This window comes from Neopelma chrysocephalum, unplaced genomic scaffold (genome assembly GCF_003984885.1).
Source record: "Neopelma chrysocephalum unplaced genomic scaffold, ASM398488v2 Primary Assembly neopelma1_102, whole genome shotgun sequence".
Taxonomy (NCBI): domain Eukaryota; kingdom Metazoa; phylum Chordata; class Aves; order Passeriformes; family Pipridae; genus Neopelma; species Neopelma chrysocephalum.
Genome location: NW_020897765.1, coordinates 1,117,386 through 1,131,025, shown reverse-complemented (window position 1 = coordinate 1,131,025; position 13,640 = coordinate 1,117,386). Strand labels below are relative to the sequence as shown.

The 13,640-nt window shown below is 40.2% G+C and overlaps 1 protein-coding gene across 22 annotated transcripts in view; it reads left to right on the top strand.

The window, feature by feature from the left end:
* KIAA1217 (KIAA1217 ortholog) overlaps window positions 1-13,640 on the top strand; it is a 355,773-nt gene that overhangs the window by 321,051 nt on the left and 21,082 nt on the right. For all 22 annotated transcript variants that reach the window (XR_003536226.1, XM_027695587.1, XM_027695599.1 and 19 more), the window contains 2 exons: window positions 1,925-2,085; window positions 8,563-8,738. Coding sequence is in view for 21 of the 22 variants with exons in the window: in XM_027695587.1 (XP_027551388.1) it covers window positions 1,925-2,085; window positions 8,563-8,738 (337 nt within the window). In the remaining variant the exon portion in view is untranslated. The remainder of the gene's footprint in view (window positions 1-1,924; window positions 2,086-8,562; window positions 8,739-13,640) is intronic.

The window sequence follows — 13,640 nt, the reverse complement described above, 5'->3', positions numbered from 1 at the left end:
ACTTTTAGCCTATTTTTAAATAAATATAGTCTGGTGTAATTTCCATCCTTTAAGAATGCTTCCCTCAGATGAATTTTGCAAAGGCTGTGTTTGAGGTATCCACAGCTGTTGGCAAAGGGATAACAGTGTGTTGTGCTGAGCTGTACTCACTCGGGCACATTCGGAGACTTTAATGGTTGAAAAGACTACTAGGGATGAGAGCATGGGATAGAACTTCCCACTCTTGGATTCATACTCATTTCGGTCAGAAGATGTGTCATGCACTTTAGTGTACTGAAAATTTGCCTTAAACAGGCAAAGAAAAGCTCACAACACTAGTTTTTGTTTGATTTCATTGAACTTGATGGAATGTATGCTTGTGGGAACAAACGATGACCAAAATCCCTGTGAAGATCCATTGATGAGCTGTTTTCTCTTTCCTTCGATTTTTTGTTTTATTCATAGAGAAGGAAGAAATTGAAGTAGGGAGTGACCTAATCATAGAGTAGAATAGTGGAATTATTTAGGTTAAAAAAGACCTTTCAGATGACCAAGTCCAACCATTAACCTAACACTGCCAAGTCCACCACTAAGCCAGGTCCCTAAGCACCACATCTACACATCTTTTAAATACCTTCAGGAATGGTGACTCAACCACTTCCCTGGGCAGCCTCTTCTAATGCTTGATAACCCTTTTGGTAAAGAGAGTTTTTCTAATATTAAATTTGAACCTCCCCTGGTGCAAGTTGAGGCCATTTCCTTTTGTCCTATCACTTGTTACCTGGGAGAAGAGACCCACCCCAACCTCCTTTCAGGTAGCTATAGAGAATGATAAGGACCTTGAACCTTCTTTTCTCCAGACTGAACAACCCCAGCTCCCTCAGGCACTTCTCATAAGAATTGTGCTCCATACCCTTTATGAGCTTCATTGCCCTTCTCTGAATGTGCTCCAGCACCTCAATGTCTTTCTTGTGCTGGACTTAAAAAATGAAGTGTCCTACTGACAGTCTGCCATTTTGTCTGCTGGCAGTTGGGGGGGGGGAGTGGCGGGGAGGAACACATTAGAAAAAAAATTTGAAGAATATGGGTGTGTAAGTGCAAATTGAGAGAGGAAGCTGTTACATGACTATTAGCTGATGAATTGGAATATGCTGGTATCTGTATACAAAGTTTCTTCCCAAGTACTTGACACTGAAAAGAGCGAGCTTGATATTGATGCTGTTTAGAGGAAAAGCATACTTTAACAGAGAAAGTGTTGTGAGGATACTGATGGATTTTTTCAGAGTGTGGCTCAGCTCACTTCCTTGTGTTATGCTGTACTCCTTTCTGACAAACTAAAAGGGAGTGGGTGGATGCAACACGGCTGGAGAGCCTCTGCCACACCTTCATTTTAATTCTCTAGTTTTATATGGCCACTGTTGGAGACACCTGCTATAAATAATGCAGTTGTCCTTCAAGCAGTGAAACAACATTTTCTATAGAAGCCTTTTCTCCACATTTGGCAGCTCGACTGAATCTCTTTCCTGTGATCATTAAGCAACAAATATGCAGTTCAAGAGTCCTATAAATTTGTATCAACTCGGTCTCAGATATCTCCTGGGAGGGTAATCCTGAAGTGACTTGCAGCACCAATTTGATTTTCTGCTGTTTTGTGTAATCTGCAGTTGTATTTTATTATCTTCACTACATGTGGTAGAAAGCAGTCTTGGGGTAATGCAATGCTCTGATACAACTGAAGTTCTAGCACACATACACTCTGATATTGTACAGACTTCCCTCAAAATATATTGGATAAGGAGATGCCAGTCCCCTGTTAATACTGAGCATTGGCATCTGTCATTTCCTTGTCTGTCTGTGTGAAATATGTGTGGATTCAGTGGGCCGAGGAAGGATCATGTTTGCATGTTCTCGGTACGAGCTCAGCCTGTACTGCTGCTTATTTCAGGTGTTTCTAACATGTCTGGGGGGAAGAATGCACTGGCAACTGTGGAGTCAGCTGTCGTCCATCACCCTGCTGGAGCCCTATCAATGCAAGTCAGCCTGCATGGTATGAAACGCAACGTGTCAGACCTGCGGCTGCAGCTGCATCAGATGAAGCAGCTACAGGTATGCTTGTCTGGGTAATGCTGGGAAGAAAGGTGGGTTGTCAGCAAATACCTTTTTCCTCTCTCCTTCCCTCCCTCCCTGTCTCTCATTTTCTCTGTCTTTTACTTTTTGTATAAGTGATTCTCAGTAGCAGAGTTCTAGCAAAGAGCAGACCCAAGTAATGAAGACACAAAAAGTTCTAGCTTGCATAGAAATATGGGTATTAGCTCACTGCTATTGGATATTGAGAAAAAATTAATTTCTAGCTTTGTTTGATGACTCTGGACATTAAAGCACTATTTATATTACAGTAATATCAAATCTGTGATTACAGTTTGGACCCTGCTATGCTATGTGCTGTATAAACATGTCGGAAGAGCCATGTTCCTGCTTCATACTGTTTACAGTTGAGACAGTTTTAAAATTCCTGAATAAACAACTTTGATGTCAGGAAACCCAAATGTAGCTGAGGATCAGTAGACATGCATTAAGCCAGAGTTTGAGTCCTGTATTTACAGAATCCAGAAGAATAGCCAACTTGAACAGTAAGGGAAAAAGATATTTCGAAAGTTGCTGCTGTTTGTTTTGCCCTACTTACATTCACATTTTAGCGGTACCTTCCTAATACACATCAACACCTCAAAACCTGCAAGAAACGATATGGGCATTGAAGAGTTAACAAAAATACTATGTTGCCACATACAGTCCTGCTGCATATATAAATATACGATGTTCATCTCAGACCCTGTGAAAATAAGCATATGCAGCTGTACAGGTCTTCAGCCCTTCACTTAATTGGAAACTGAAGAGCACTGTGTCTTGTCCCAGAACGTGGAAAAGGAGGCAAAGCACTTTCTTGGAAGACAAAGTGGACTTCAATACTCTGCCAGTCCTCCTTGCCCAGAAAGTGACATCACATGTTCGGTATCATAGGGCTGCAGCTACTGCTTTTACAACCAAGGTGGTTTTGAATGGTACTGTGTCAGTCATGTTTGATTTGCTGATTAATTGAGAAGAAAATGATGATACAGATCAGAATTCAGAGGGCATTTTGCTTTCACCTCCTTATCTAAAGGAGATTGAGTTATGAACCAGTCATAGAGCAAGGGAGCAAAAGGGTGAGGTAAGCATCAGGATAGGAAAATGTGGCTGACTAAAGATGCTGTGACAAGGTCCTGTGCTCAGTTTGCTGAGAATGAAGAGATGACAGAAGGTGTTTGGGGCAAAGAGTTGTGTCAACCAGGTGACTTCTGCCTGTCATACAGCTCCCATGCATTTGAACTTTCAGTTTAGGATGAGTATGTTCCTGTAGCAAATGTATCTTGCAAAAGCTACTCTCAGCAGTGCTGCCTAGATGCCAGCCACCATGTTCCCCATCTAATTTGAAGACACTGGTCTTGAATTTGTGCCAGGGATCTCTGCCCTGGCACATTATGTGTATGCGCATATTATTCCACATTTGTGCCGCAAACCGCTGCAGCCCCTCTGTCCTTCTGCAACCCCATGTGCCAAATGCAGCTCTTGGCAAATGCCTGTGGTCTGGCCACCAGCTGTGCTTACCATGTGGCCTTGTAAAGTGGGCTGGAGCCTGCAGTGCTGCTCTGGAGGCAGTGAGCACATCATTCTCACAGGGCCTGCTCACCAAGGAGGTGGCATTTCCCCAGCTGCACTTCGTCCCCATGACCCTGCCCGGGGCAGAAGCCTTGCTTTTGATCAGCTATAGCAGTGTGGCACACAGGAGTGAAGAAACTCATACCATCTGCACAAATCAATGCTGCCAAGGAAGTCTTGAGAAGGAAAAAAAGACATATCCCGAGTGTGCTCATTAACTCTGGCTTGCTTCCCTTAATTCAGAAATTATAGAAACTTGGTGCATTAAGCTGGCAGGAAGTTGAGAAATTTGTGATAGTCAGATGGAAGAACCTGTAGCTCAAGGGAAGTTTTAGCGTGTTACACATGAATTACATTCATGAGAGTGAATTTTCGTCATGGCTTTCCTGAATTATGTTGAAAAAGAGCTCACAGTTGGTAGGGCAGCAAGTGAAACAGATAGTGTTTTAAACTGAAAAGTGTTGAAATATCACATTTCTGATGAAAAATTTCGTGCTATGTTTTTTCAAAAATTATTATAAGTAAAAAAGTATTTTTCTTTCACCCAGATTGTTTGCATTGTATGTTTGACAGTACTTCATATTTTTCACTTTCACTGTTTCTCCTGGGTTGGCAGTCAGTTCGTTCCTGTTTGTGTGAATTTTTCATACAGTGACACACTAGAAGAAACACCTAAAAAAAAAAAGAAAAAGATGATTGCACAGGCACAAAAGTTGGCAAGATAACTAAGAAACAGGAACAGGACACAAAACTATATTTAATACTGTCTATTGTTCTATATTCAATTGATGTTATCACTGTAAGTTCCTACTAATTTTCTTTATAGGGTCAGAGAAACACATGATGGAAAAGACCCATTGATTCCTGTAGCATTTGTCTGTGACAGCAAAATCTTCTTTTTAAACCATATCCAGTAGCAGTTGATCCAGATGTATTGATTCACACACCAGTTAAATATATGTTACCGGATGCAACCAGTCTGTGGTTGGATATTAAACAGAGATTCTTGACATAAAGACATTTGCCTCATGGCTGTTGCTAGAAGTTAGATACTCTCCTTGCTACTCCACTTGCATCTTCCTTAAGCACTCTGATTCTCAGAGACATTCAAGAAAGACTAGTTCCATGCTTCTGTGGAGTTTTCCTCATTGCCAGAGGTAGGCTGTAACCCAGCCTGTGTCCTGGATAAATGTGTTGTTGGTAAGAATGGAGCCCATGATGATTTTAGTGGGGTGGTTCATTCTGCAATCACAGACAATGAGAACTCTTAGTAGCAGGTTTAAACCAAGCCTTGAAGTACATGTACATGGTATATATCATTAGGTTATATGTACATTGGATTTTTTTTGTCTACTCCTTATTTTCTTTAGTTGAAAACATTTTAAGGGAACACAGATATGATTAAGGTTCAGCATTAGGAATGTGTATGCATGCATGCTTTTCCATTACTCAGTGCATTGTTTGCAGGGAAGTGAGTGCTGAAGAAAGGACAGAAAAAGTAATAACAATATTGTTTGTATATGTGGTATATGACCATATAAGGTGGTATATGATAGTCTCACAAATGTAATTTTGAATTAGAAATTCAAATAATATATAAACAATATATTTTAAGCTACATTATAGAACTGGAGTTTAATCAGTGTATGGTAACAAACTTCAGGAAGTAGGTTCTTAGGTTCTGCAGAGGTCCTGAGCTGCAGGTAGTCAGGTCCTATTTGTGGCTGTGCACTGTAGTGCATGGGGAGGTGAGTGGCCCAGAAGCCTCTCCCAGAAGGGCCTGAGAGGCTTCCACTGGACAGGTCATGCTTGTCTCCTAATGAGGAGCAGGGCCATGAACTCATCCTTGGTTTTCCAGTTACCTGTCTCATTGATAATAATAATTGGTTCAAAGTGAACTGAACTGGTTATCAGATTATTCTTGAAGTGGATGCCAGAGGCAGTGCTGGGGTACTTGTGTGACGACAGTGACAAATAATGGCTGGAGCAGTAGCTGAAGAAGAGGGACAAGGTAGGTACTGGAGAGATTAGTGAGGCTGGGAGCGAGAGCCAAGGGTAATGAATGTAGGAGAGGATGCTAGAATACTAGAAAAGCATTTTAAATTTCTTTCTGTTTGATTGCTGCTTGCAGTTGTAAGTTAACTCTAATTAGCAAGCAACTGCCATTTGGTGGTGACAGGAAAGCCTGCATTGCCTTTCCTTACTTTTGGGCACTTGCCCTTGGAACTTGAGTACGGTTTTAACAAAGTTTCTTTTCAAGTATGAATGTCTAAGATTGTTTATTTGCTCAAAAGCAAGCCTAAAGTACAAAAAGTTCTACTCTGTGGAATCAGAGTAACTCTGGCAAATCCATAAATTTCTTCCACTTGAGGCAGTGAAGTAAATGGCAGAGGCGGTCAGAGGGACAAATGGGGTATGCAGTTAGCCAGGGCATCTCAGATCGGATACCTGCTGGAAGAAGAAAGGTAAGAATCAAGTTCAGTTCCAGAACATGGAGATAGATGTGCTGTAATGGCCAGAGACTGCCTTCTCAGCTACAGCTCTTCCCCTCTGCTTCTGCTTGCTCTGCCTCATGCTGTCCTGTGGCTGGAGACTCAGCCACAATTGCTCCTCTTCCCTGGTTCTTTTGCCTCTCTGTACCCATATGTTTTTCTCCTTTCTTGTTATCTGTCCCATTTTCCCAAGCATGAGCAAACCCGGGTTTTCCGTAACTAGCCAAGTGTTGCGTGGATTTTCGTAGAAATGGCAAAACCATGTCTTTGATACCAAGATGAGTAATTTCCCAGACTTCAGGGCCTCACTCCAAACATTGAGGTTTGGGAGTCCTCAACATACAAGCTTCCTTGAAATATTGCTGCGTTACTTTTTTATTCCCTAATCTCGTTATGAGAAATGGATGAACATTTATGACTGAAACTTCCTGGTACTGTTCAAGGTTTTCATAAATGAGGGTGACAAGCACCTTAGCTGTAGGCATCATCACAATAAATATAGATCCCCTACATGCCTCCATAATAGGAAAAAACATGTGCTTGCCCATTTCACAACCTTACACGCTCACACATACTCAGTTTCACTATTACTGGAAGTCACTGTTACCAGCGGAGGAACATTGAGAACTTAAATTCTGGACACCTGAGACTTGAGTCTAACTTTGTTACTGACCTTCTCACTGACCTCGGATTGGTTGTTTCTCATATCCTAAATCACTTCCCTGTGTCAAATTTCCCCACTTTTTAAAGAGCTGTGAATAAACTGTATGACTGAAGTGTTACATGCTCATCCACTCATTTATTCATTCATTTAGGTTTTCCTACTTGAAAATATAACATGATGAAAGAGGTGTGTGTCTCAGAGAGTTTTGCTGGCCTTGCAGTAAGAGGTTTTAATTTATCAAATCCAAACATTGATCTCATAATGGGGAAAAACACACACATTCACTTTAAAATTGTCTTTAAAATAATCCAGATAATGTTTGTATATTTGTGCTGTTCAAATGTTTTTCAGCTTCATTTTTTCCCTAACTGCTCACTGCTCACAGCTTATCTTCAGCTGAGTTCTGAGCTAACACCTCCTGCTTGTCACAGCTCAGATCACCCTCTACACACACCTGCAGTGAGGTGTTACCCTTCCTCTCATCACAGTTGTGTCACAGGAGGAAAGAGTCAAGCATAGGGACTGAAGAGTTAGGAGGATAGGGTTGAGTTTGCTCCTCTCGTGCCCATACTGGTTGGAAAGAATTGCCTCAGCAAAGGCCTTTTTTTTCTCTGATTTTCGTGAATTCTCTTAAATCAAGTTAAAAAGAAGCCTTACTGCATTATACTGTCTTGTAGGTAACCCATTTTTGTGGTTCTTCCTATTAGGTCTTGGTTTTACTTTGTGTATTAAATGTGGTTTGGCTGTTAAGCCTGGATGTTTAGAAGACAGCTGACAGTTCAAGTGCTAGTTTTAAAACTGGAATTTTGTCCCCCAGTTGACACAGGTGTTTTTAAAATCTCACAGTATGAGATAGCTGCTGCGCTAACAGAGTTGAGTTCATGTTGCCTATATCCTAAAGCTGTGACTAGGTGGAGTCCTGCTTATCACTTTGAATCTTGTGATTTGCATAAAAGACTGAAACAGGTTTGGTTTGTGTGAGCGTGGGGCATAGCTGCTCTAGGGCTACCCACAGAAGAGTACAGTCTAGTTTGCTTTCTTAGCTGTGTTTTGCTCTGTAAGCTTAATATCAGCAAGAAAATTATTGCTTTAGTTACTTAACATCAGGCTAAGACAAGTAAGAAGGTGTGACTCTTGCAGTGCTCAGAAAATTACCGTATTATAAAAGGGGTTTTTTTGGTAGGTAAAGAAGATTTTGTGTATTGCAGATGAGCTGTATGTCTGTACCAAATTACACTGCATGGCACAGTCCTTCCTCTGCCACTTGAGAGACTGAAAATTTCCATTCTGAAAACAGCAGTGCATTCCAGCCATGACATTAATGTGTGGGATTATCCACTAGGCACGTATGGGCAGCATGATGGATAAGCTTATGAGATACATGCAAAGTGGAAGTCAAGCTTCCGGCGTTCTCGTGAGGCATAATTAATTCTTGATTCATATGGAACCAAGCATAATAAAGGGGCCACAATCCTTGCAGAAGTTATGCACTGAGGGTGACATACTGATCCCAACATCTTTTGTTCATCACCTTGCAGCTGGAAGTTAGATATACGTGGAATACGTAGAATAATATTTATAGGTACAGTTAAAAAGGGAAAGAAGAAAGTAAAAACATTTGCTTACTGTAGGGCTGTGTTTATCCCAACCTTCTGAGCTCTGAAATGTATTCGTTTGCCAGGGATGTCAGTCAAGCAGGAAAAATTGAAGTTGATTTCTTTTGTGCAACAGCTGCAGAACCAGGAGATGCTGAGGGCAATGGTGAAGAAAGCAGAGCTGGAGATCAATGGCAAAATGATTGAAACAGTAAAGAGGCTTGAAGATCCTGTGCAGCGACAGCGCAACCTGGTGGAACAAGAAAGGCAGAAATACCTCAACGAGGAAGAAAAGATTGTAAAGAAGTTATGGTGGGTTGAGAAACCTCTTAAAATTTATTGCTTTTGCCTGGCTTTTTCTTCCACAAAGTGGTAGCTTTCTCCACTGTCTGCAGTGAAACTGCACCTGTATGTGCTCTTTTAGCTGTGTTTCCTTGCTGTGTATCATGTTGGCTGTAAAACTGTGTCACTGGTCCTGACTGGGAGTCCGTCTTTGCACAGCCCACTGGGTAAGTCCCACCAGTACAAAGAGTTTCAACCTCTTCAGAAGTCCCCTGCAAAGGGACAGATGACTGATGACTGTAAGGGGCATGACCACCTTTGTATTCTGAAAGCCTCCTTCTTCTCTAGCTCTACCCTTCAGCTTTATGTATTATGCTTTAGGGAAGGGGGGAGGAATTTCCTCAAGAACAAATGGATGCAAAGGAAGGTAATGAGTTTGGCTTCAAGTACGAAAATCATATTTCAATAGTAAATGCTTTGGATATTGCATGGGAGAGGTAGGGGAAGCTCATAAATAGAGGACTGAAGTTTAATTGCAGTCAGCAATGCCAGTCTTTGTCTAAAATGTACTCACTGGAATTTCCATACACTTAACTGCAGATAAAAATACTTTCCTTTTGTTTGTTGCTGTGTAAAGGCCCTTTGTAAGACTTTTTTTTTCCCCAAAAAAACTTTGGCCTACCAAGACTGGTGGGATCAAGTTGTTTGCTTTAGTCCCTGTTCAGAGTCAGCAGGAGGCAAGATGAATCTGAAATCAATAAAGAATGTAACTAGTTCTAACACTTACATTTGTAAGATGTAATATAACTAATTATTTCTCATTATTGCATTTATTTTACACCTGAAGAATTGCTGCATAATAGAGAAAAACTTTCTAGTCAGCTTGTCAATGGAAATTATGATTGAAGAGCCATCAAGTACAGTTATTGACAGCTGAGGAGAGTAAATCTTTCCTATTGATCAATATGTTGTCAGATCAATACAATTTGTAATAAAAAAGGTGCATATGTAAAGACAAGGTAGAGTGTTACTGAGGGAGAGTATGGTTTCTGTGAAGTAAAGTTGAATGTGCAGTAGCAGTCCATGCTAGAGTATATAATCTTCTCAGCTGATTTTTAGTTTTAAATAACATTGTGTTGTAGTTTTAAGGAATTACCCTCCTGTTCCTCACTTCATTCCTGTGTACCTCATTGCCTAGTTCTTAGATTGTTTATTCTCTGTGGAAAGAACAATTTGTGTGCTGGCTGTTTATCGCATTGCCTCATAAAATGGACACTGAGTGAAGTCAAGTGCCAATGGCATTCGCTGTTACAGCTGTTCTTTTAGGATATGACTTTGATTGCAATATGGTTCACTTTCATCAGGTTTTGGAATGTTTCCTGTTTACAGAGTTTCTGCTGCTTCTATGCTACTTCATTTGTTAAAGTTACAGGGAAATGTCATAAATCATTCAAAAGTTAGTTCACCCCTTTTAGAGACATACTAGAAACAAACATTATTTTTCATCAGTTGTATCCAATGAGATTCCTTTGTCATGTATTTGCTTGTTTGCAGGATCAGAGCCTAGAAGAAAAGCACATCTGACAACAATGCTTTAATTTCAACAGCTGATGGCTGTTAATAATGAGCATACAGCACAAAATTACACATCAAATGTCACTGGTAGTATTGAGAAAAAGGCCAATATTCTATGTAGGCACTTACAATTAAGCTGATCCCAGTGCAGATGTATAAACAAATGCAAAGCAAAAGGGTAAAAAAATTGTCATTTCTTTGTATTTCAGTTGTTGCCCTGTTGACTTTTCCTAAATCATAGGACTAAATCAGTATACTGGCTTCATGCAACGCACCAAAGCTTAAGGATTTCTGCAACACTTACAAAAGTGTATTTACTGCTCTGAGGTGGTAAATCTCAGCTTAAAAAGTTCTCCTTTCTGTAATTCTGAAGATTATTTCTTGAGCAGGGAGGTTGGACCAGATAACCAACTGTGGTCCCTTCCAACTATAACCATTCTGCAATTCTGTGAAATAAAGAAATAAAAATACTGGCAGTTTCATGTTGTAAACAACAGAAATATTGGTGTACATTTCAGATAAAGCTTTCTGTTGAGCAGCTATTCACGATGGTGCCTACAGAAGTGTGCCCATGTGTGTCACAGCTGTAGCAGCATTACAATTCAGAGATATCTAACGAAATCTGTTAAACATAGTGTTCGTGCACACTTGTAACAGGGAAATACACACTTGGAATTAACTGTGTAGGTTTTTTCTATCTTATCTTTTAATTTAGCATTAGAGATGTCGCATATAAACACTTGTAGATACTAGATTTAAAACTTACCAGACAAAGGACAAATTATGATGCTATGACACATTGACTGATGAATTATTTATGTCACGACAAGCATGTTACAGATGTGATTACTGTATGTCGTAGATTATTTTAAGCACTTTATTCGAGGGCGTTTATAAGTACAGTATTTAAATCATGGCCACATCCAATCTGTCTAATGGATTATGATGCAGAGTAATCTACAATTTATACTTTGTTAGGAAAAGTATCAGATTTTTTTTTATAAGAATAACTGTGCTGAATGAAAACAAAACTTCATTTAGCGATTTTGGAGAGCTACTCAGACCAGATATTTGGGAAAGGGTAGAACATGTCAAAGTTCACAGAGCACACCTTGCTTTTAATGACTTGTAGTTAAGGGATCTGTGTGACCTGCTCTAGGTGACCCTGCCTTGGCAGAGGGTTTGGACTGGATGATCTCCAGAGGTCCCTTCCAACCCTCAGAATTCTGTGATTCTGTGATTTTCCAAGTCAGAGACAGTATCTTCCTATGCAAAAGCTCTGTGTGGATTGCTTACTTTTCATGGACTTATGAATTTTTAAAAATTTATGTAAACTTTGTTGTGTACAGCATCTAGGTGCAGTGAATTCTAGAGAGTAATCCTTTTTTGGGGGGTATAAAGGATCTTTTTTTGTTTGTTTTTGAATCTTTCATCTGCCAATCAATCCCCAAACTCTTAAATCATGCACAGCAGAATGAAATCATGCACAGCAAAATGTTCACCCTCGCCATGCTAGTCATGATGTTATAGACACCCCCCCTCTCCCTTTCTACTCCCTTTTCCCCCAGTCATGCCTTTTGGCGTAAGTGACGTGGGGAAACAGGAGAGCCCTGAAACAGCTGTGTCAGATGCAGGCGCACCTTGACTTCGTGCAGTGGCATGGTGTGACCTTCCTGTCCTCGTATTCCACATGAGCTTTACATTAAAAATCCAACATCTCACAATGAATGATTATCAGCTCAGAGTTCATTACTGTGTATAAAACCTTAGGCTTTTGGGAGATTATTGGTTTTAGGTAGGGTTCATTTTGGTTTTATTTTTCCTTTCCTCATGAGTATTACTTTCCATTTACTAGGAGTTAATCTTTGGTGTTTTCCTGGTCAGTTAGTATCATATGGTCTATCTGGAGTCCTCTGCAGTCACCTTTTATTTTCATTTCCCTCAATAACATAATAGTCTTCTGAGATTTTTTAAAATTATAGTATGTTGAAAAGCATCAGCCTAGCAGTGATCCCTATGGAACCCACCAGCAAAGTACATTCATTGAGTAAGCTGTTCATTGATCCCTTCTCTTTACTTCCAGTACTTTATCCATGAGAGAATTTCCTCTCTTGTCCCATGGCAACTTTGCATTCTTGAAAGCTTTTGCTCAAATACCTTGCTGAAAGCCTTTTGGGCTATAGCTTGTCCCCATGCTTTTGTTGTTACTTCGTGGATTTGTGAGACTTACCTTCTTTTTACACAAACCACATTAATTCCTACCTTTCATAGCATATTTATCTATTGTTCCATTAATTTTCTATTGTTCATTCTCTATTTTGGTATCTATCAATTACACCAGTCTAAGTGTCAGTCTCACCAGAGTACAGCTCCCTCGATAGCACCATACCGTTTTAAAGCATTTATTTGCTTCATCTATTCTGCTTTCCACTGATCTGGTGCCAAAGCAATTTTAATCAAGAAGTTAGATATTTTACATTAATAGTTCAACTGTTTCAATCTCGAGTTGCTATTGAACTCCAGGGCAAATACCATCTGGTCTGGGTGGTTTGTTACTATTAATTTTGTCAGTTTGTTTTGTAACCTGCTCTACTGATACTGCAATCTGAGGCAGATCCTCTGATGCTTTTTTTGCCTAAAGAAAGATCTCAGCATAGGAGTTTGCCTTGACTCCCCTGCATAGAACATAGATGCAGAAAAAAATCATTTCTTTTACATTAGCTTTCTGAAACTGCATTAATGTGCATGTCTTCTTAATTTGCTCAGGTCAGTCTATAAAGCGAAGCTGTTTCCCTAGTTACAGAAAAGAAATGCTGGAGACTGCTGGATCTGTTTCAGACTTCGGGTCCTGAGGGATGAAGTTTCTTTTCCCTTGCAGTTAGCAACACGAAGCAGTGTAATATGGTATCCCCTGTGTAATTTCAGGACCTGTTGTCTTGTTTGATATTATCACTGTATGGAATCAAAGGAGTTTATGATGACCCTTCCATTTCTACTCAAAGAACAAAGGAGATGGTGAGCCACTGTCAGCTACCTGGAAGTCTTTTTTTATCCCCACATTTCCAACAAGCATAAACCTACCAAAACATTGTAATATTGCTCTGTGTTTTCCTTTCTCTTCTTTCCATACATGAACAATTCTAAGCTTCTTTCTTTATCTTTTTGTTGTGTGGTGAATGGGAATATCTAAGAAGCTGCTTTTCCAGTGCTGATCTAGGAAAGGGATGGAGGGTACCCCATGATTCCCAGAGCAGCACTGCCTAGCCTAAATGTCACTGTCAGGGCATTGAGGCTAGAGAGGATGTATGACTAAGCATGGTTCTGCAGAGCAGGAGCCTTTGCATTGTAGTGAGTGAC